The sequence below is a fragment of the Ursus arctos genome, unplaced genomic scaffold (assembly GCF_023065955.2).
Source record: "Ursus arctos isolate Adak ecotype North America unplaced genomic scaffold, UrsArc2.0 scaffold_2, whole genome shotgun sequence".
NCBI lineage: Eukaryota > Metazoa > Chordata > Mammalia > Carnivora > Ursidae > Ursus > Ursus arctos.
Genome location: NW_026622874.1, coordinates 45796462 through 45821338, shown reverse-complemented (window position 1 = coordinate 45821338; position 24877 = coordinate 45796462). Strand labels below are relative to the sequence as shown.

The 24877-nt window shown below is 34.4% G+C and overlaps 1 protein-coding gene across 6 annotated transcripts in view; it reads right to left on the bottom strand.

Annotated features, from left to right (window-relative positions):
- Positions 1 to 15251: 15251 nt before the first annotated feature.
- Positions 15252 to 24877, bottom strand: part of UCHL5 (ubiquitin C-terminal hydrolase L5) — a 49026-nt gene continuing 39400 nt past the window's right edge. For 5 of the 6 annotated variants that reach the window (XM_044390684.3, XM_044390683.3, XM_026517358.4 and 2 more), the window contains 2 exons: positions 22897 to 22995; positions 15252 to 17603 (listed from right to left, as the gene is read on the bottom strand). In XM_044390684.3, the coding sequence (XP_044246619.2) occupies positions 17559 to 17603; positions 22897 to 22995 (144 nt within the window). In that variant the 3' untranslated portion in view covers positions 15252 to 17558. Of the gene's footprint in view, positions 22996 to 24877 lie in introns of all 6 variants that reach the window. The other variant, XM_057315579.1, reaches the window with a different exon arrangement.

Sequence of the window (24877 nt, the reverse complement as noted above, 5' to 3'; positions counted from 1 at the left end):
AGTTTAGTGGAGGGAAAAAAATAGATTTTCAGAAATGTAGAAAGAAGAGCAGCATCAGTCTGGAAGATTGAGAAAAATAATTATCTGAGGTTGAGAAAATGGCATCAGATGGATCCAAGAATGACATAGGAAATGTGACTGAACACATAAGGAAGGGCAAACAAAGCAGGAAATTGGGGTGCCTGGGTGGCTCAGTTGGTCAAGCGTCTGCCTTCGGCTCAGGTCGTGATCCTGGAATCCTGGGATCAAGCCCAGCATCGGGCTCCCTGCTTAATGGGGAGCCTGCTACTCCCTCTGCCCCCTGGCTTGTGCTTTCTCTCTCACTCTCTCTCTATCTCAAATAAATAAATAAAATCTTTTTTAAAAAAGCAGGAAATCAAAGAGCAAGGTTGGCAGGACAGTCCAAATGGAGAAAGACATGCACATTCAAAACAAGTTTAAGAAAATGTAAAAGCCAAAAGAAACCCACTTGAGAGCCAGATTTGGCTCTTGGGCTGCCAATCTGTGACTATTGGTAGAAGAGTTGAGAAGAATCATTTGAAGATATCTACTTTCTAATATTCAAATGTAGAAACATTTGCAGAAGCCTAAAGTTTGATCATTTTTTCTAAAACACTTCTGTCCTTTATTTTGTATTTAAATTTTCCATATATCCAATTCTTTTCCAAAAACCAATTCTACTGGATTCTATTTCATTTGTATGGATTTCACATGTAATATCAAATGTAAAGAGTTTCCCTAAATTATTATCCCAAAACATTTTATGTTTTCAATACTGATTCTCAACATAAGTAAAACAGCTCCTATTCCTCAGCAGGATTCTTAAATACCCAGCAATTCAATCATCTTGTTTTATTTCTATTCTAGTGGCAATGGATCTAGCAGGAATTTAATGTGCTTTGTTCTATCCAGTGTATCAAAGATGGCTGCTTTCCACCTCTCTTTTAAGCATTCTGAGCTGTATATGCCAACCATATTCAAACAGAGGGGATGATTTCCTACACCATTTTATAAAGGGTTTTGCTTTGCAGCAATAGTGCTAAGAGTCACCCTGCAGCTCAGCTTTGCAATCTTATTTCTTCTCATCCTATTTTTGCCCCCAAATTGAATTACCATAAAAGACAACTGAAGTCACTTTCTCAACCATGTCAGGAGACCAGGGAGATGACTGCATAAATGTCAAAATAAGTCAGCGTTCATAAATGCATTGAGACAGGGCAAATGTACCTGAATCTATTTTTGGCTGGTGAAAACTCTTACCATTTTTGGCGGTGTGAACAGTCACGCGCATGCAATCTCAGCTCACTGCAAACGCTGGCAGTAATTTTGATTTGTTTCTATGGTTTCAAATCACTGCCAATGACAGCCGTGATGCAGCTTACAGTAATGTCTCCTGGTAAATCTCTGGTTGCGATACCCTCCTTCTCCCAGCTCCTTTTAAGAAATACTGTCACAAAACCAGCAATTCTGATTTTCTGAGTTGTTTTTTTTTAATCACTACTTTAAGTGCTTGATATTTCTTTGATTATGGTATAGAGAAAATAAGAGTTTGGGTTGGGTTAATGAAATATCTAAGTGCTAAAGAGGAAAAATATAAGTTTTGAATTTCAAGATTGAAGCACTAGGCCTCCTCTTATGTTATCTGGCTGATTCTCCTGACTCAATAATCATCACTGAAATTTTGAGAGAGAGTAAGAGTGAGAGAGAGCACAAGCAGTGGGCAAGCAGCAGAGGGAGAGGGAGAAGCAGGCTCCCTGCTGAGCAGGGGGCTCGATGCAGGGGTCGATCCCACAACCCTGGGATCATGACCTGAGCCAAAGGCAGACAACCAACTGACCCACCCAGGTGCCCCTATCATCACTGATATTTAATGAGATCTCAATTCACCTGCTCCAGTCTTTCCTTTGGGTGGTATTTTACCATGTAACTATTCGCTTGGGTCAGTTGGAAATATTTCAATGGAACATTACTAGATAAGTCAAATACCTAAGGCTTTCCTTAAGAAATTTAAGGAGTCACAACCAAACTTAGATGTATTCATTACAATGAGGGTAGCGAGGAAAAAAAGAACTTATTATGATGAAGATAGGAAAAAAATTTTTTTTGAATTCACTAGTTCCTGCCATAGTAAATTTGTGAGAGACATTTGCAGAATGGATACCCTACAAAGATATACACTTTATTCCTTAGGGCTTTGACCAAAAACTCCTATGAGACTCTCAAATCTTATGTGGTGGGTTGAATGGTGACCCCCAAAGTTTTAGATCCACTTGGAACCTTGGAAGATCACAGTTTGGAAATAAGGTCTTTGCAGATGCAATTAGCTCGGATGAGGTCATACTGAAGCAGGGTATTGGGACCCTAAATCCAATCACTGTTGTCTTTATAAGAAAAAGATAAACATGCAGAGAGACACATGAGGAAAAAGTTCATGTGATAACAGAGGCAGATATTGGCATGATGTAGCTCCATGCCAAAGAACACTGAAGATCACCAGCAGCCACCAGTAGCTAGGAGAGAAGCAGGAAACAGATTCTTCCTCAGAGCCTCCAGAAGGAACCAACCTCATCAATACCTTGATTTCAGACTTCTGGCCTCCAAAACTATGAGAAAATAAATTCCTAATGTTTTAAGTCACACAGTTTGTTGTACTTTATTATAGTAGCTCTAGGAAATTAATATGCCTTGTAGGGGACCAAGCCAGGTATATGCCACAAGGAGTCCCTTTGCCCATGTTCCTAAGGCCTAGACTAAAAGTTGGCCCTCTTGGCTCCTTTCTTTAAGCCTCCAGCCTACCATTAGCCATCAAGGTCTTCCACCCCCAGAGAAGAATGACCAACTCAAAGAAAAAAGTTTTTTCTTACAGTCTTGAGCATAGGCAGCCTAATAGTCCATCCCATGCCTTCATTCCCACTAGATTCTGTCTTGACCCTGAAAGACAGCTAGAGGATCCTTTCCAAGTCAGAAGCTTCACCCATGCTAAGGCCTTCCTATGATATCAGCTAAATGGGAATTTAGAGAAAGAAGGAATTTAAAGAGAAGTCCAAATTAAAGAAACGGTTCTTATCTCTTTATTTTTTTAAATTTTATTTGTTAAAAGGTATAATTGACACATGACATTATATGATTTCAGGTATACAAAATAATGATCTGATATTTGTATATATCGCCAATTAATCACCACAATAAATCTAGTTACTATCTGCCCCCATACAAAGTGAATCTTTAAGATTTACTCTCGACAACTTTCAAGTATATGCTACAATATTATTGACTATAGTTACCGTACTGTACATTATATCCCATGACTAATTTATTCTATAAATGGAAGCTTATATCTCTTGATCCCCTTTACCCATTTCATCCACTCCCCATCCTCCCTCCCCTCTAGCAACCACTCTATGAGTTTTGTTCTGTTTTGATTTTATTCATTTGTTTTTTTCGATTCCACATATAAGTGAAATCATACAGTATTTGTCTTTCTCTGACTTATTTTGCTTATCATAATACCCTCAAAGTCCATCCATGTTGTCACAGATAGCAAGATTTCATTCTTTTCTATGGCTGAGTAGTATTCCACATACATAAAATAAATAAATAAATAAATAAATTTATATTTTATATATATATATATATATATATATATATATATATATATATATATCCCACATCTTCTTTATCCATTTATTCATCAATGGACATTTAGGTTGTTTCCATATCTTGGCTACTATAAATAATGCTTTGATAAACATAGGGGTACATATGTCTTTTCAAATTAGTGTTTTATTTTTTTCAGATAAATACCCAGAAGTGGAATTGCTGGATCATATGGTAGCTCCATTTTTAACTCTTTGAGATTCCTCCTTACAGTTTTCCCTAGTGCCTGTACCACTTAACATTACCACCAACAGTAGGCCATTGTCCTCTCTTCTCCATTTCCTCACCAACACTTATTTCTCATCTTTTTGGTAATAGCCATTCTAACAGGTGTGAGGTGATATCTCATTGTGATTTTGATCTGCATTTCCCTGATGATTAGTGATGCTGAGCATCTTTCTGTGTGACTATTGGCCATCCGTATTCTTTGCAAAAAATGTCCATTCAGCTCTGCTGCCCATTTTGTAATTGAATTATTTGGTTTGTTTGTTGGTTGCTATTGAGTTGTGCGAGTTCATTATATATTTTGGATATTAACCACTGGAGTTAGCGTAACTTGAAGAGAGTGGTTGCCATGCAGTGATGGCAAATACCTGTTGCCTTGGTTTTAAGAGACAAGGAAAGGAGAGAAATGGATGACAGTGAATACAGATAATGCTTTTAAGAAGGAGATTTGCTACAAAAGGGAGCAAGGAAATTAAGTGTTAGTTGTTGAGGAAAATGGAGTCGAGATACTTCTTTTATAAGCTAATTGGAATGACCTGGTTAAAAAAATGGAAAAAAATGATACTGTAGGAGAAAGAGGAAAGAATTTCTGGAATGCTGTTCTTGAGTAGACAAGAGGGGATGGCATCTAATGACAAGTGAAGAAGCCAGCTTTAGACAGGAAGATGGGTAGTTCATATGCAGGAAGAGGTAAGAATGAAGAGGAGGTGCTAATGCTTTTGGGTAAGTAGATGCAGTGGTGGAAGTCTATGCAAGTTTTCTTCTGATTGGTTCCATTTCTCAGTAAAGAAGGAAGTACAGTCATCAGCTGAGTGTGCTGAGATGTTAAGGTTTAAAATGAATGAGGAAAGTCCCCATATAATCACCTCAAAAAGAGAGATGAAATGGCCTAGGGATGTATAGAATGCTTACTTTTAGAATTAAGGGCCCACTTGAGTTCATGATCAGAATTTCAAGGGAGACAAGGTCACTTGGTTTAGTGTTTTTTCCTCCGGACCAGATGCAGGTTCAGAATAACAGCGAATTAGATTTAACCAGAATGTAGTTTTGCCAAAAGAATAGCACAAAGAGAAGGGCAAAAGAATTCAGGGTGTATGCAAGAGAGGGCTTGTAATAACTGACAATGAAACTTAGGCTGGGAAAGGAGAGAATACGGATATCAAAAAAAGAGGAAAATTCGAAATGTGCAAATGATGGAAATGGGGGCTCCAGTGGAGTCAAAAGATTGCTGGAATTAGAATGCTGGAAGGAGCCAGATAGGGGAGATAAGAGGTGGTGTTCAGAGAGTGAGGGGCATGAAACTCATATTAAAGAGATGCAATTATTGATGATAATAAAAGTCAAGGGTATGATCGCAGCATTGAGTGGCTTGAGGGAGAGATTAGAGAATATTGCTGAAGAGGAAGACTTCAAAGCACTGAGTGACCAGAGCACTGTGCATTGAAATCATCAAGAATTGAAACAAGAGTTGTGTAGGAGTAAATAACATGACTCGGGAGTTAAAATTACGAAGAAATGAGGGGTGTTGACAGCAATGATGAGTCATATAATTTAATGACATGAGATCCAAAAAGAGCAAGTTTTAAGGAGGAAAGAGGGAGAATGAAAGAGGCAATGGTGAACAAGGAAGACAAGACCTACCCAATCTCAAGACCCACGGGAGGAAGAAATAGACACTGCTATAGGGCAGTGGAGAAAGTCACATTTTTGTTAGAGTGAGAAGGTAAAAGAAATGTTTAAAGTCTAGATTGAGGACATAAATTACATAAATTACACTGTGGGCACTATGGAAAGGTTTCCAAAGTTGGAGAGGGTGGAAAAAGGATGCAAAGAGTCTACAGGTGAGTGAGGGGGATAGGGAAGACCTGGGAGTCTGTGTAGTTTTATGGTACATAAATAGGTATAAAGAGCATGATGGGCGTCGTGCTTTATTTTTCCATTCCTTTCCATATCCATGTTTGCTCCCTCTTTATCAGTTCTCGTATTACAGCAAGTGTGATCATAGAAAAATGCAAATTTGACCATATCCTTCCCCTTCTTAAACCTCTTTAATGGTTTTTATTAATCTTAGTATGAAGACTAAAATCCTTAGTGTAATTCACAAAACTCTGCACAAGCACCACTCTTAGCTGTCCAGACTAACACATGCATTTGCTTTGTGCACCCCAGTCATACTGCCTTTTTAACATTCTAAATCACGAAATTCTTTCCTGTCTCACAGACTTTGTACTTTCTTCTGCCTAGTACTTCCCTCCACACACAAACCCCAGGTTTTGCCTACTTAACTCCCACTTGTCTTTCAGATTTCAGCTCAAACTGTCACCCAGATAGGTCAGGTTCTCCTGTTTGATGATCTCACAGAAATCTTTGCTTTCACAGCACTTACAATGGTTCGCAATTACGTGGTTGGGATTATCTGGTTCGCATCTGTCAACCCCACTAGAGTAAATCTCATGAAGACAAAGATAATATCTGTTGTTTTTACCATTACATGCCCAGAACCTCGTTAACCTGATGCTTAGTATATGTTCAATAAATATTTATTAAATGACTTGATCTAGAGGACACTGTCTCCAGCACTACAATGAGGCAAATATCATTAGCCTTAAACCATCCATGTCAATGTTCCTCCTTCTTATTGGTAGAGTAATCTGTTGACAGAGAAGCATTAGAAATAAGATTTCAGCTTTCCTTAGAAAACAAAATTTCTTAATATCTAGAAAGCTATTGCAAATGAATAACAAAAATATTAACACAGCAATAGAATAATGGGCTAAATACACGATAGGTACTTCATTAGCAAAGATATACAAATGGCCATTAAACACACAAAAGATTAACTCCGCTAATAATCAAGGAGCATGGAAACACAAAGTATGCCATTACTGCAGAGATAAGAACTACATGTATTTTTATATTTTTATTGAAATTACTGTCAATTTTTTAAAAATAATTAAGAACTACTAGTAAACATTGACAGTTTTTACATATAGAGATGAAAAGAGAAAGAACTTCATTGTCTACTAATGCTGTCCTGGGAGTGGCCTAGATCTCCTGCCTACAAGAATTTTAAAATTAATTAATTGATTTTTAAAAAATGGATGAAATGAACAAAGTACCAACAAAATACTGAGGAATTTCCAGACCAAAAGAAAAAAGAACAGTTTAAGAGACAAAAGAAGACACAAAAGATGCTTTTGCCAAACCCTGAAAATTTTAACTTTCATTTTTATGGTCTCCGAGGTGAGCAGGAATAAAAATCAAAGCCCCGTCTCCCATAAAATAATAGTTCAATTGGAGACCCTTCCCACAAAGATCATTGGGGCTCCAAAGGATAATGATAAGAGAGAACCATACTTAGATCAGCCTTCATGTCATTTTGTGGTCCAGGTTAGAATGACTAGGGTAGTCCAGAAAACCCTGGGTCTTCAACATAGAATAAGGCTCTTCCAAACTTGCTGATCCTTTAGGTACTGCCATAAGCAATGTAAACTGGCAGAAAACTTCATCCTAGGCCTCGAAACATTCTTACAAATAACTTTTCAAGAATGATGAGGTAAGAAACCTACACATGCATGCATGTGCATACACACACGCACACACACACAGACAACTTGAGCAAGAACTAACAGAAACCACAAAAATTAAAAACAGATCCACTAAGACTTCAGATATTTAAATTATCAGACTCATCATGTAGTATCATAACCTTAGTATCAAAATCCAAGCCATGTAGTATGAGAAAGGCAAAATGAAGACCAGTATTACTGACAGACATAGAGGCACAAATTCCAAATAACAATAGAATCCAGTAATACACAAAAATACATACTATAGGACCAAATTAGGTATCTGAGAAATGTAAGGTGGGTTTAACAATGGAAATATCTAAGTGTTGAGATCAGAAACACCCAGGCATTTCATAGGTAGGATTCTTTCTCTGGACATTCTTCAATAAATTCTATGACTCTATTGTTTCTGCACTTCTGTAGTTTTCCATTCCTTTTTGATTAACTCCTTCTTGCTTTATATAAGTATATTTAATGTCGTTCATAAGTATATTTAATTATGTTATAGCAGAGATTACAAAGTAGAGACTTTGGGTCAGGTTCAGCCCACAGATTGTTTTATTTGACCTGAGATGTTTTAAAGAAACTGAAGCCAACATTTACAAACTGAGAAAATCAATAAATCTAGATTTGGGGCCCCTCTCGAAAAAAAAAAAACGAGAAATATCTGGCAATATGAGCCCTATTTCTACCTGGAAATAATCAGCTACAGCTGAGGAATAGCTGTTCCCTTTAAATAGGGCATCCTCTCCTGTTTGCTAGAGTCTCTGCCACTCTGGTCCAAGTGTCATTTGCCATTAATCTGTATATTTCCCCTTCTTAGAATAAACTTGAGAGAAAAATAAAACACTTGCTGTTTTATCTCTCAGATGAGGGAAAATAGAAAACTGGACAAAGAATGGTCTATATGTCAAGAAAAATGGAGGAAAGCATGTATATTGATGGAAGTGGAGAGTATCACTTCGTGGTGAGTACACCAATATCTGGTCGGCTTCTCTCCTTCACATTACTCGCCTAGCTTGGTAGTTGTTATGTTAGTGACCTCTGAGTTAGTCACATCCAGATGGCCTGGGAGCAGTCTGTTTCATTCTAGGAACTTTCCAAATTCATACTCTGTTACGTGTTGACATTACAATTTAATTTTCAGAATGCAGTCTTACTTCTCTAATTTCCAAGTTCCTGGAAAGCACCTCACTAGCCCCCAAATGTTAATAGAACTTAAAAGTTGCAATCTTATGTACCTTAAACCTTAACTTAAATCTAGCTAACACCTCTGTTCTCTTTTCTCCTTTCATTTCCTCCTCCCAAAATAAGCTGTTACTGAATCTTAAAAAAGAAAAAAGTTGACAGGAATGTTCACACTGTGACCACAAAATATAATAGTAAGTTGGTATCTCAAGTGTAAGTCAACTTTCATAAACATTTGTCCAAACTACATAAACATTATTACTGCATATGGGGCAATATAGACTTATTTTAAGACTGTTTTGTCTATGCACTGGTAACACTTATCATGTTGTCCCTGTTCTTTGAGGACGTTATCACCAGTGAGATTTATAACCCCACAAGGCTAACATCTGGTCCAAGCTCACAGAGCAAGACCATGTCTTTGCATCCATGTACCCCCAACACAGCATTGAATCTCACTCAGAGTAGATGCTTAATAATACCTTTTGATCGAATGAATTAATGAACGAACAAGCAGACATTTAAGCCTATCTTCAATCTTACCTCTTCTATTATAATACTATCATGTGGTATTTATAGTAGGGCTTCTGTCCTGACATATACTGATGCTAAAATATATCACCCAAAATGCTTTAAATGGTAATTCTATCACAAGTCTCCAGAATTGTCTACATTTTTTTAAATATGTATCCAGAAAGGAGTTGATTTTCCTTTTTGTGAACAAAGATTGTGCATACAAATGACTAGATTTCAAACTGGAGATGCTGTGTCAGAATAGTTTATACAACTTAACAATGGTTCAACTTACAATTTTTCAACTCTTCAACGGTGCAAAAGCAATATGAATTTGGTAGAAACTATATTTCAAATTTGGAATTTTGATCTTCTCCTGGGCTGGTAATATGCAGTATGATGCTTTCTTGTGATGCTGGGCATCTCCCAGTCAGCCACGTGATTATGAGGGGTTAGCCCAACTGTAGGCTAATGTAAGTGTTCTGAGCACATTCAAGGTAGGCTAAGCTATGATGTTTAGTAGGTAGGTGTATTAAATGCATTTTAGACTTAGAATATTTTCAACTTACAATAGGTTTATCAGGACTTAACCCATCATAAGCTGAGGAAGATCTGTATGCCATCTTAGAGGTTAAAATTAGCAAAAGGACTGCTTCAAGATAATAATACAAATTAGATGTATAAGTTTATAAGGTTGTCAATGCAGGAGGCAGAGAGATCCCCAAAGCATAGGGATAAAAGCTTAGGAAATATAACCAAACTTTTCCTAAATATCATCTGTGTCTTAAAAGAAAAGAAAGTCATATAAGCATGATTTCTTATGTTTAGACTCAACCATGAGAGACAGCAAGAGAGGGCCAGAAGTGTTTGTGTCTAATACAACAAAGCTTTAATAGAGCAGTATTTGCTTTAGGGGTTAGTCGTATAAACATACGTGAAATTTGTTTGCTAAGTGCTATTTGAAATTTGTAAGAAAGGACAAAGTACACTTCAGCAGATAATACAACATAGGCCAAGATGATACAATAGTTAATAGCATAGAAGGACTTAGAATCCCAGGTCTCCAAAGTCCAAGTCTGGTAGTCTGCCCTCCAACATACTGCACCATGAGGTTACGATTTGAGAATAAATTGGTATGCAGAAAGTTCAGTGTCTTACCTGTGACATTGTGTTTGCCAACTTCAAGAAAGTTGGCAAGAATGTACAGTTCGTAGAATGATAGCAGAGGCTAGCGTGAACAAGTTACTCATGGAAGATATAATGAGGCTACTTAAGTTGACACACCATTGTCTTTTATTACAAATGTTAATTCAAGTAAATTTTGGCCTAAAATCTGAAAGAGTAACTGCATCATCCAAGGCAGTCACTGTATTAGCAACACGACTACCCCAGTAACAATCCTGTGTGCTCTAAAAGAAACACTTCCCACATCATCTTAAGTGTGCAGGGCATCCCAAATATGTAACTTAGATATAAGCTATTTCAGGCATGCGATATTAAGGAAGGTCACAGTGGCAATATTAGGACAGAAACGCTGATTCCGCACACATAGGTGTTACATAGGTTATAGAAAATATATATAGAAAATTCATGAAGAAGCCAGATAAAAATAGGAAAATATCAACCAGAAAAGTGATAATTATGGAGTTTAAAGTTTTGTCATTGTGTCTCTAGTAATGTGTAGAAGGATGCAATAAAATTTTGGCCAAGAGGTGTGTAGTGTACCAGGCAGATTTGGTTGGTGTCTAATATGGCAAACATCTCATAGGTTATCACAGCCAGTATCTCTAAAAAACAAATAATTTCCTTTGGACCAGTTCTATAGTCAACCTACCTTCTGGTCTTAATTTGGTTTCCTTGGTAAGTTTATCTACCAGCGAGAGAATATATCGATAGATTGATACTGAAGTCTGCTCCTGAAACTAATATTACACTATATGTTAACTAACTGGAATTTAAATAAAAAATTGAAAGTACAGGGGCGCCTGGGTGGCACAGCGGTTAAGCGTCTGCCTTTGGCTCAGGGCGTGATCCCGGCGTTATGGGATTGAGCCCCACATCGGGCTCCTCCGCTATGAGCCTTCTTCTTCCTCTCCCACTCCCCCTGCTTGTGTTCCCTCTCTCACTGGCTGTCTCTATCTCTGTCAAATAAATAAATAAAATCTTTTTAAAAAATTCGAAAGTACAAAAAATTAGTTAATTAAAAAATAAACTGCTACAAGAATAGCCACCAGTGGGGAGTACCCCATAAGCACCAGTATTATTGCTAGGAAGACATAGGTATGTCTTAGATTACACAATAAATATATTACTCAAATGTATGAGTTATACATGTATATATACACATACATACACAAGCTGCATTTATGTTTTGTTCATATTTAAATGCATTTAGGGAGCATCTTATTGAAAGAAATCCTGACAATACTTTTGTCACAAGAATAATTGACTAACTTACTGATATGGTTTATTTATAGTTTAGACCACAAAAGTAATATATTCTGGTAGGAAACATGTCAATCATCTCAGAAACCTATTCATTTAAAATGGAAAATTCTGCACTTCAACCTTCCACTTCTAAGCCCCTAGGCTACTAACTGTTAAGAATCTGGTGTGATACTTTCAACTATTTTTGTTTTCATATATACATATGTAAGATTTTTCTTCAGAAAATGGATTTATACTATACACTATAGTGCAACTTTCATTTTCCTCAAAAATAGATCGCAGATGTCCTTCCATGTTAACGCACAGAAATTTATCTCATTATCTTCAGTGATTTGCATGGTATTCCAACATGCTCTAACTTACTTTCCCATTCCCTCTTGCTATGCTTTTAGGTTGTTTCCAATTATTTGCTATCACAAATAACGCTATGATTGAATCGTCTTACACATGTCTTTATATAGTTGTGTGAATACATATGTAATATGGTTCTTGGAAGTGAAATTATCATTAAGGATATGTACCATCTGGATTTTGAGAATTGCTAGATTGCTTTTCAAAAAGACTTCTACCACTGGTCCCTCAGCCTGTCCATTTATGCCCATACTGTAAAGTGGATGTTTAGAAGTGCTTTAATGTCTTGATAATGGGACAGGACAAAGGCATCTCTTTAAATTTTAATGTGCATTTTCTTGATCACTAGTGGATTTACCATCTTTTATAATGTCACTAGCCATCGTTTCACGTCTTCTGTGAATTGCCTGTTCATATCACCTGACAATTTTTCTCCTGGAGGAGAGCTCTCTGTATATTAGATATTAATTATATTTCTAATATACATATTAAATTGTTATGTATGATGAAATTTTGCTGTCTTGCTTTTAAGTTTTTATGGTGTTTGTTGCACAGAAATTTCTATACAGTCAAGTGCTTCTCTTCTGGATTCTTTTGTTTGTTTTATTTCTTGCTTGGGAAGATTTTCTCTATCCCCAAATAATAAAATATTCTCCCACATTTTTCTAATAACCTCATTATTTTAGTTTTCATGTTTACTTCTTTAATCATAGTGTATGTCAAGTTGTTTTTAAAATATACTTGCATGAGACTTTTCCCACTAATTTAATGGTTTAGTCAATACTATACTACATTATTGCTACAAGAAAGCATTACGTGAGTTTATGTAGAATATCTGGATAGCCTAAAAAAGCACATAGGCCACTGGTCCTAGCCTTTTCTACATGTAATTTTTATTCAACCTATTTTTATATTGAAAATCAAATCAAAATCACCCCAAATCAACATTCATAAGCTATTTAACTATCAGACATTATTAAAATTAATATTCAGAATTACTGCACGTTGGTTCTGCCTGTATGTAATCCTCTTTCATGCGCTGAGTCAGTACTACAGAGAAAATTCTCTTCATTTAGATGCCTGCTTCAATATCATCTCTTTAAAGGTATTTTCCATGGTCATCCCATCAAAATTCACCTCCCTCCATTCTTTTGACCTGCTGTTTTTTTACAGTTCTTACCAGTACTTGAAAAATTATATTATACAGTCTTGCCTATTGTCTCTCTTACCATGAGGGTAGGGGCTTGATCTTGTTCACCATTACATCTCCAGGATCTAGAACAACTCAGATATGTGTTCATAAATCATCAAAGAAAGTTCTCAAGACATTAATATAAAGTAAAAAATAACAAGTACTGGATATGCTAGAAGTGGTGACTCTTTGACCTCTCAATCATTGGATTTAAGCCAATTAACCATGTGTTAAGGAAAAGAACAAATTGAAGAACATTCATGTTTGACAGATCTCGGAATTTATGTCATTTTAAAAAATAAATTCCTTCCCCCAAAATCAAACTATCCAGTTTGCCCATTTTATCTCTACATTTTATTCCACACTAGTAGGGGCTTTTTAAATACAAAGAGCATACTTATATAATGGAATACTAAGCGACCACTAAAAAAAGATGTGATACAAGCATATTTATTAATATGAAAAGAAGTTTGTGGGGGGAAAACATGCAACAAAATATTTAATTGTAATCCCTCTTTCATAAAAATGAAAATATCTATTACATGTATGAGTATAAACACAACAGAACACTAACAGTGATTATCTCTGGGTAACAGGATTAGATTTTATTTTCATATTTTTTTCTTTTCTGTATTTTCTCATTTCTCTAAAATAAACATGTATTACTTCTGTAAAAAGAAAAAATTGTTACTGTAATAATGTAATAAGGTGTGATTGAGTGCACTTACCAGCCTCCTCCTAGAATGCCTTCCTACTCTGCAGACTGAAGAGCTAAAAACTCATTTCCTAGATTCCCTTGCAGGAAACCTAATGTAAATTTTGAAAGTCAGAATTAAGGCGGAGGTCATCTGCCTGTTGTTTTAGCTATTGTGAGTGGCAGAATGTATTCTGAGTGGCTTTCGCTATTCTGAGTGCTTAGCTGTGGAAAGGCTGCATTTATCTCCAGTGTAGTGTTTTGTCACTGGGTGACAACACAGAGCTGCAGCACATTCCTCGTTCCCAGACCACAGCTGCTGCAGCAGGTCCTAACATCAGAGATGGCAATGGTGAACACTTTGACTGCTGCAGATGTAGGAGTTCCACTGGTGGGCCAGTAACATACGTTTTCCTGGGAGTCACTCCTGGAAACCCAAACTTGAGCCTACTCCTCCATATCTTCCAATGACCTTGTAAGAAACTAAGTGGTTTTCAAAATGCTCAGTATTAATCCCCATTCCTCTTCAAATAGCTGAAGTGGTTTGTTTCCTGTGAATACGTTGTTAATGATACAAAAATGATTAATTGCATATCGTCTTCTTTAAAAATAATTTATACTACATAAATCTATTTTGGAATATGGGGCAGGCATGCAAAACTAACACACGAAAACGCACATATGGGGAAAAAGGATCACTAAATACACTAAAATGTCAATGTAGTCATCCCTGATGGTAGAAGTATGGGTAATTTAAATTTTATTTTTGCTTATCTGTATTTAAATTTTTTTAAAGGAAAAAGCTTAAAAGCCTTCCCTCCCCAAAGACACAAAATCCTTCTACAGGAAAAAAAAAAAAGTGTGATTTCTGAATGTATCTTGAAGTGTTTTAGACAACTAGATTAACTAAAGTTATTAATCTGCACGTTAACACCATAATACAGAAGTATGTACCATGGTCTAAACAGGGGAGCAAGTCCCCATGGTTCACGATCTCAGAACAAATATTTGTCTATTCCAGTGGCACAGTCAAGCTGACTGCTCGCTGCTAGTAAAAGGGCAGCTATCTTGGGAACTAAACATATGAAGTGAGACTAGCCAGTGCAACAGCTGTTGGCAAGCTTTCTTTGTTTATGATAACAAAAGTATATTGCTTAGAATCGGCTAGTTATTTTAAAAGGCACAAAACAGAATGGAAGTGCCTTCACCTACCCAAGCATTAAATGAGATTTCAGAAAAGAAAGGGCAAAAGTGAAATGAACAAAGGAGGCTTTCTTTTAAATACTCCTTTCAATACACCTTTTTAAAAAAGAAAATACTTCCCACATAACTAACATTTATATATTTCTGGATTGCTTTTCATTCATCCATTTTCTCTACCCACCAGCTTCATGACTTAAGACCCAGACAAAGACAAGTTGTATTTCTTTATTCACTGGCAGACATTATCATGAAGGATCACAATGCATTTACAATTATCAAAGAAACAGATAAAATAAACCGTTCTTAAGCTATGGAAATTCCTATCAAAGAATTTTATTAGAATTAGATTAGTAAGAAAATATCCTTATACCTATTAACACAGTTTTATAAAGCTATTTTTTAATGTCATTTGATACTGGTTACTCCTGTTAAAAGCATCTTTCAATGACAAGTTTTTAATTTTTATGAACAGATTTTGGATCTTTTATGGTTATTGCTTTCTGTGACTTAAGAAACCTTTGGCTACACTCAAGTCACAAAGATATTCACCTATGTTTTCCTCTAAAAAACCTTTGTACTTTAGCTATTAAATGAAGGTCTATGATCCATATCAAATTCATTTTTGTGAGGAAGGGGGTCTTGGTTCATTTTTTTCCACATGGAGGTTTAGCTGTTCTGGCCTCATTATTGAAAAGACTTTCCTTCTCTGTTGGATTGTTTTGCGACCCTTGTCAAAAATCAAGTAACCATATAAATGTGGATTTGTTTATAGGCTCTCTCTTCTATTTCACTGATTGATTTGTTGTTGATCCTTATGCCAGCATCACACTGTCTTGATGACTGGATACTACTGACTATAATATTCCTTGTATTGCTTTACAATTTAAGCCTCTATAAAACAGGGTATATAAGGGCACCTGGCGGGCTCACTCAGTACAGCATGCAACTTTTGATCTCGGCATTGTGAGTTCAAGCCCCACGTTGGGGTAGAGATTACTCCAAACTAAAAAACCTTGAAACACAAAAAACAAAAACAGGGTATATAAATTAAGTTGAAATAATTGCATGGGATCAAGATGAGCCTAAAATAATCCTTAAGAAATCACTTTTTAAAATTGTATCATGGCTTTGAAAACACTCCATAATTACTATTGTATCCAGAGCAAAATATATTTACCCACAAACAAATGAAAAACTACAAATTCTTAATACCTTCAACTGAAATTATGTATGAAAAATATTTCATTAATTTTTCTACTCAATTTCCCACCAGATTCTTTCACATTAGTTATTTAATAATACCACAATGTAATAAGTTTTAAAATAATCCTTAAAAAATTCATGTGTTTGAAGCTAGAAGATGAATACGCAGTCGCCCTACATGTTTGAACTTTTCCATAATAAACTGTAAAAAGTCATGTATCAATTTCAGAAATGTATCTAGTTAAAAAAAATAGTAGATAATTCCCTTTATAAAAAGAAGTTCCATAAAATCTCCTTTAAAGTTTAATATGGAAAAGATTAGGAGCAAGAATACAATCATTCCATAAAATAAAAAAAAAAAAAAACAAAGCAACTCCCAAAAGTAATTTTAAAAATCCATTGTGAGCGAACTGTACATGGTTCTTGAAACTACTGAGCTGTACCAATTTCATTCAAACTGGCAAGAAGGATCCTCCACCACCACAACCTATTTTTTTAAAAAGGAGATAGCCTAAATTGTCAAACTTCTGATTTTTTTATATAAAGCTTAGCAGCCTGAAGAATGTTGCCAGACTGAGAGTAACGCCAAAAATCTCTTAAGATTTATCATTTGTTCTTAACCTGAAATTCTGCTTTGAAGCATAATACATCTTCCTGAAATAATTCTAATAATACATAATAAATAACCCCAAACACTTCAAGAAACTCTACTAAAATAAACTGAATGTTTATTACTTTTTTCTACTGGCAGCAATGAAAATCACTAGAAACTATACTTTTGCCTTTTTCAAATGATCTGCATTAAAACCATACTTTCTCAAGATAAAACTCATTTTTAAAATCTTTAAAATGTTTAGATACAATAGACAAATACTGATTTTTTTTCATTAATGATGAGGAGAAACAAGAAATCTAATTTTTAGAATCAAGATCTGACATTCATAAATTTTAAGCATGTAACTGAACTAAAAGATTGAGAGATTAATTATAACAATTACAGGTAGAGAATATCATTTGTGCAATTTCTAGGTTCACTATGATAGTATATATCCAGAGAACCAACAGAAGTTCTCAGATCCAATGTCAAATAATAGAATTTGGGCAAGCACTCTTAATATCACTTTTATTTAATATGCACTACATGCACATGATGCAGGTAGGGAAAGAATCCATGCATTAAGGACAAGACAGACTGGTACTATTGCCAAACGTGCACTGAGTCAATTAGGATGTTGCTCAAAGTTCTTTATACTTAATGGTTTCCATGAAAATAAGTGCAGAAGCAGAAATGTATATACATCCCAAAGCATCTTCTTCATTTAGTTTCCTGTGCTTTCTTTGCATTCTGTTTTTCTTTTGCCTAGAAGTTAAAGATAATATTCTATAAAATCTTAAAAGTCCATTTTAGATCATGTTAAAATGTGTGTAAGTGGGCATTCTTAAGCTAAAAGGCTTGAAATTCATTGTTTTTAAGATTTCTAGAGCATTACATCTTTCTTAACTCGATTTGCAACAAATTACTGCTGGACAAATTATAGTTATGCTTTGCCCTCAGTAAAAAAGGATCATGTTTGGTTTACAGTTCTTTCTTATCAGCAGTTGAAATGTATCATTATAATTGTAATAATTTAAATATACATAATTACTCATTCCACAAAGTCATACTCATTCATACATGCTTCAAAACAATATATTTACATATGTGCCCATTTCTCATTCAAATTGAGTATAAGAAAAATCTTATATTAGTTTCTGTATATTTGAATAAGTTTAACAGAATATCACTAAAGGGGGCGCCTGGGTGGCTCAGCTGTTAAGTGTCTGCCTTCGGTTCAGGTCATGATCCCAGGGTCCTGGGATCAAGCCCCACATCGGGCTCTCTGCTCGGTGGGAAGCCTGCTTCTCCCTCTCCCACTCCCTTTGCTTGTGTTCCCTCTTTCACTGTCTCTCTCTGTCAAATAAATAAAATCTTTAAAAAAAAAAAAGAATATCACTAAAGGATCACATATCTGTAGGATTAATAAACTTTACTTACAGAACCTGAAAAATGCTCTCATACCTTATTTCATTTGATCCTCATAACAATTATATAGCTTGAACCCAGTAATTCTATTTTATTTTTCAGCAGATGAAGAAAACAGAGCTTACAGATATCGAAGTTGGCAAAAGTCACACAGCTAGTATAAAATAAAACCTTAAGAGGTCAAAAGACACCTGTTCTATAGTGGTGCTTTTCAACGTACATACCAATGACCTGGGGACCCTGTTATAATGCTGATTCAATAAAATGCTTGAGATTCTCAATTTCCAACAAATTTTTAGGGGATATCAATTCTGCTGGTCCTCAGATGACACTCTGAGAAAAAAGATTTTAGAGTACTAGACTATAATGTTCTTTCCACTATGCCACCTGAATCAGAAAGGAATAGAGTTTTGCTATTATACAACTAAGAAAAAAAACTTCCTTAGATTAAAAAAATACAATAATTAGAACTACAGTATTTTTATAATATATTAGGTAGTATAATTATTATACAATTATAGGATAAAACAGAGTACTATGCCTTACAATATATTAAGAACAAATATATGTACCATATAAAATTGCTTGCATGAACATTTTTAGTTAACAAGCATAATTTGTAATTTGATACGTTTACAATTTTTAACAAAGAAGTTGTTTCCAAATAATAAAAATACAATTTAATTTCAGATATAATTTGAAATAAAAACATGTACTTTTCCCATGTTGATTTCTGAATATACTCTGAATATACAGAATGTTTAGCAGGATTAACAAAAATAAACTTACTGCTTTACGACATAAACTTTACAACATAATTAAATGAGCAGATACATAATACAGTGTGCATACATTTATTAAACTATGTAATTCAGATAAAATTAGTAAGTGAAATAAATGAAAAATAATTACCACCATTTACTGAGCCCTTATTTACATACTTTATAGCTATGATCTCATTTAGTCCTCAAGAATGTGAAGTAGGTATGATTCCTGATTTATAGAGGAAGAAATGGAAACTATAAGAAAATAACTTGCCTAAAAGCACCAGCTAATAAGTAACATATCTGCAATTTAAAACCAAAAGGCTGTATTCTGTTCATCCTTTGTCAAAAATAAAAAACAGTATTACAGTTCTAAATAGCATAGGAAAAAAGTACATTGTTATCTTCTACACAGTATGCCAATGAAATATCAAAAATCACTGACTCAAGTCAGATAATTCTGTAATTGTAGATATCAATGTAGATATTATTGTGAATACCAACTATTCTTCTATCTTCTTTCTATTAAGGAATAGAAAAAGTAAGTTCTAAAGATTATTACCAATTGAATTGTAATGTCTTGGTAAAACTTGGACAAAATTCAATATTGTAAAGGTGCTCTGAATCCCCCATAGCAACTAAATCTATGATTTTACATTATGGTAGGTTATTGGTGATTGCTAAAAACCTGGGACAGACAACGATCCAGAATTACTAGGTTAAGATAAAAATATTAAAAGAATTATAAGTATACCTGAACTCAGTAAAAGTTTCACAAACGAAATCTTCATCTAGCTGATTTTATATTTTAAGAAATAGATTTGGTATACAGCACAAGAAGTTTTATAACTATGTATTTTTTGGTTATTTCCAGAGGAGTTCTTATGTAATGTATATTCAACTCCTCAGAGAAGAATAGAAACCTCATATAACAAAAATACTTATAAGGCAAGATCTTAAACTAATTCTTTATAGCCATATGCCCTCAGGAGAATCAAAGTTTTGATCTTTTATTATTCTGTAAATAAAAAGATTTTCAAACTCAAGTACTTTCGTGCCATCACAGGTTCTAAACAACTATCTCAGTTACTCAGGGATCTGATCCTGGACAGGTTTGGCATTTACATCACTGCCAAGAGTAGCCACATCTTAACAGTTAAACTTATTAATGTCTTAGTAATTTTAACTTATCCATTTCTGAATTCTACATGTTGTTTTTCTTAGAAATATTACTATTGGGGCACCTGAGTGGCTCAGTTAGTTAAGCATCTGCTTTTGGCTCTGGTTATGATCCTAGGGTCCTGGGATCGAGGCCCATATCGGGCTCCCTGCTCAGCGGGGAGTCTGCTTCTCCCTGTCCCTGTGTGTGCGTGAGCTCTCGCTCTCTCTCTCTCTCTCTTTCTCTCAAATAAGTAAATAAACCTTTAAAAAAAATTTTTTTAAAGAAATTTTACTATTAAGCAATTTCACTATTAAAGCCTTTGTATTGTATATAATTATAAAATCTCATTATTTTTTCATTTGTAACAGTTGTGTTTATCTGCAGAAAGTGATATTCAATATGATATAATGATTTCTTTTTTTCAAAATGAGATGAACAAAATATATTTATGTTTAAGGAAGCTGATTTATTGGTAGAGAATAGGCATTTGATTCTAACCACAAATTTAAAATTTTGTGGATGTGAAACTCAAGTGGCATAAAGCTCTTTAGGAGCTACCCTGTGCTCCCCCAGGACCTTCAGCATGAATTGATCCTGGCACTTATCAGAACAATTTTATTCAGCATGATACTATGATTGTTTATTCCTTTCCCCAACTATATCATGAACTGCTTAAGAAAGAAGAACGTATCTTAATTATATGTATATCTAAAGACTTTAAGAAGTCCTGGAATATAGTTACAGCTAGATAAATGTTTGTTGAATAATTTTAAAATTTCAAAAATTTTAATCAAATAATGCATCTGAATTCCTTCATATTCCTTGGGGGATATTCCTTAGGGGATAACAGATTGATTCCTTTAAGGGACTTCCTTAGGGGATAACAGATATTGCATTTATACAAGGAATAAATGTAACCTCAATACTGCCTATTCAATATTATTAATCAAAGAATAGTCTGAAGAGATAGGCAAAATGTAGACCAATAACTATCCCTTCAAAAAAGGTGGAAACACAAGAAAACACTGAGCGCGTATCCCACTAACACCAGGCATTCATATACTGCCACCCTGTGTCCAAAATGTGAAGTAAGCAATTATGGTTCCAAAGCTTTCAAAAAAAATCTGGGGATATACTGCCATTAAAATCAAACAAGAATGGTCGTTCTCCTAATTTGCACCAAAAAGTTTATTCACAGTCCAATTTTAAAGCAAAATACATACAATTTAAACTTCTCTAATAACATTTGTCTGGCCTTTAGTAATATTTATATATAGTTAGAATGTGATGCAAAATATCATATGATTTAACAGGGTATCATTATTTTAATATTTTTAATAGAGAACTATTTCATAGTGTTTCATACAAAGAATACAGTATCTAGCAACTTCTGAGAATCACAGGACCCTAACTGTTAATCTAAGTCTTTTAAAGTCAGTTTCTCATCTTAGAATTTTTTAACTTTAACACCCTGGGATACATGAACAGAAAATCTGTATGGAAAAGAGAAGACTTAGCAGTTTTCTGCAATAATTTGTGCACTTAGTGCTAAAAGCAGAAGCATACATGGTTCAGGATCTGAGTAATAAGGTATACACAAAAACCTTAATTCTCATTTCCTATTATTTATGATGATATATAAATGATATATTTATGATGATATTTTAAAAAAAGCTGAGTTGAAATGTATCTTTGCTTCAGAAACTTTAAAATTACTAAGAAACACATACCCACCATGTACTCTGCTCTTAAGTTAATGGCCCAAAATTTTATTTACCTAGTAGTGTCTTCTCAAAGTGTTTCCCAAAATGTGGTATGTTTATAAACCAGCTGCATTAGAGTCACTTGGGGTAACTTATTAAAGATTCCCTCTCCTATATCAGAATATCCGGGGAGGGGCCAGGTAGATAGTCACTTTCAGAAACACTGATTTACAGTATGAACGTAAAAACAATTTAACTGCATTGCATTTATGCAATAAATATTTAAGTGCCTTATACTGAAGAAAAAAAATCTTAGAAATCAGAATTTTTCACAAACGTATGTTAGCTTTTCTTTGGCAGAAAGAATACTAGCTTATTAGGAATGAATTAAAAAAACCTATTTCTTAGTCTAGGCTATAGCTATCGTTTTCCCCCGTCAACATCCATTCTAGTTTTAAATTCTATGATAATTCAAATTTTTCCTAAATTAAATAACAAGGAATCTATTATTTTAATTGTTAACATTAAAAATTGCCTTCAACTTATGGGCACCTGGGTGGCTCAGTCGGTTAAGTGTCCCACTCTTGGTTTTGGCTCAGGTCATGACATCAAGCTCCACGCATCAGACTATACACTCAGCATGGAGTGTGCTTGAGATTCTCTCTCCCTCCCTAGTGCTCTCTCTCAAATAAACAAAACCTTTTAAAAAAAAATTGGTTTCAGCTTAAAGCCAGGAAAATTTTTAAATTTTATTCTAATATTAGGTACAACCTAAGCTCTTAACATGAAGGATTTGGGAAGGCTAAAGCAATGGTACAATTCCTTATTTTTATTTTACAATATCAGGTTGAACTAATGCTCATCTAGAGTGTAAAACAATAGGTAAGAAAAAAAATTAAAACAGGAACGCTTCAACAAATTTTACCTCTACTCAAGCCAAAAAAAATCTTGTTTTGGGGGAATCTAACTCTAATTAAAGTATTCACCAGTAAAATACTTACCTTTTCTACTAGTGGTATTAGCTGTTGGTGTTCTGCTAAAGTCTTTAATAATTCCATAATGAAAGGCAGGTAATTATGCTTTCTTCTGATATTTTCAATCTGAAAATAAAACAAATATCAAACCATACTAACTTTACATTTCCACTAAGTTTCTGATATTCTGATCTTTGCACCCAACTCAAAATAGAAATGGGAGAAAACCTTCCATTCTCAAAAGAAAAAATATTAGAAATAATGAGATTCCACCCCACTGAGAATAAAGACTAATACAATAAAACATGTGAGAGTTTCTTGGGTGTGGCCTCCTACTCTTGGCTTAGCAAATAATACTTTTAAAAGTCTAAAATTATTTATGAAAACTTAAGATGAAAGTATATTTAAGAAGCCCACATGATAAATTAACACTCTTACTACTACAACTATGCAAATAATTAGGCCACACCTAACAAAACCATCTTTATTTTGTGATCAAGAATAATCTTTCTTTGAATTACTTCTAATCAAGAAGATAAACTGTAGGGAAAGATCTGTGCTTCAAATAAAAACTATGCACTCCTGAGGTACGTGATTCTAGTTTTTCACTGCCATTGAGCTATCAAATATTCTGTCTGGTAGAGGTTCAATTTACTTCCCTTCTCCCATAGAAAAAAAACAGTTTCCATCGTTAGTAAATTCATTTCAACATTCCTTTACTTCATATAAACTTGAGTTAAGCTTTAACTTCTCATTTGAACTAGTTGTGACATCTTACATGTTCCTTCAATTAATTAATGAATTAAATAAAATCAACACATGTTCATTTTATAGTGGTAAGAGAATCATTTTACCTTTTTGAACAAGCATTTGCAACCAAAGTAGCAGGTAAAGATTCTGAAAACTTAACTTGTGTTTTATTTTAGGCTAATATTAAAACTTAGTGATGGAATAACCCTGAATTAAGAATATGTAAGTGATGGGTAGTTATGTTAGTGATTTTTGTATACCACATAAAATGGAAGATAAATATTCAAGCTTTCATCCCCTACTTTCCTATCTCCATGAACTTGGAATACTCTGCAGTCAGCCCCTACCACTTCCAACTGAAGAAATCCTACCAGTCCAAGGTTCATTTATTTTATTTAACAGTCATTTATTGGTTTTTAAGTATGATGCAAAGCACTATGCAAACACTTCGGTGAACAATAAAAAAGAAAAAAGGATGATCCTTGCCTTCAACTGAGCTTCAAATGAATAACAATACTTCTTCTACTATGATACACATGAGAAATGACATAACTACCATTTCCAAAATCACACAAAATTTAAAGCTCCCTTTACTCTTCACTCTCTCTGGAAAAAGCTTATGAGATTGCAAGTGAAAAAGAATGACATTATTAAAGACAGCCTTGCTTTATATATTTAACTCTGAATTATATAAATGTTTGCCATAATTAAAATTAAATTAAAAGTTTTTCAAAAACCCTAAAAAACTGGAAAGGAAAATAAAACAAATGAACCCAACTGTGCATTGGTAACAGAACCACATCAAGAGAATATTGGTGATAGAACCACATCAAGAGAAAATTTTTTCAAGTGAATTTAAAAACAGTAATTTGATTGTATATCCAAAATGGGATATACCCTAAGGAAAAAATAAACCTAAGAAAAAACTTTTCAGTTGTTATTAACACTAGAATTGTTCTTCTGAAACTTTTTATATACATCCGTATGTTTTATATATATATAGCATAAATCAAGTAAGTAATTACGTTAATATTGTTAGAATCAAGACTTTCAGCTTAAGAGAAGAGATGCAAATAGTTAATTTCAAGTATAAAGCCCTTTAATCTTTTTTTTTTTAAGTAGGCTCCACGCCCAACATGGGGCTTGAATTCAAGAGATCAAGAGTCGCATGCTCTACCGACAGCCAGTAAGGTGCCCCAAGCCCTTTAATTCTAAATTTGAAAACTGAATTCACATTGTACAAATTCACATTCTATTT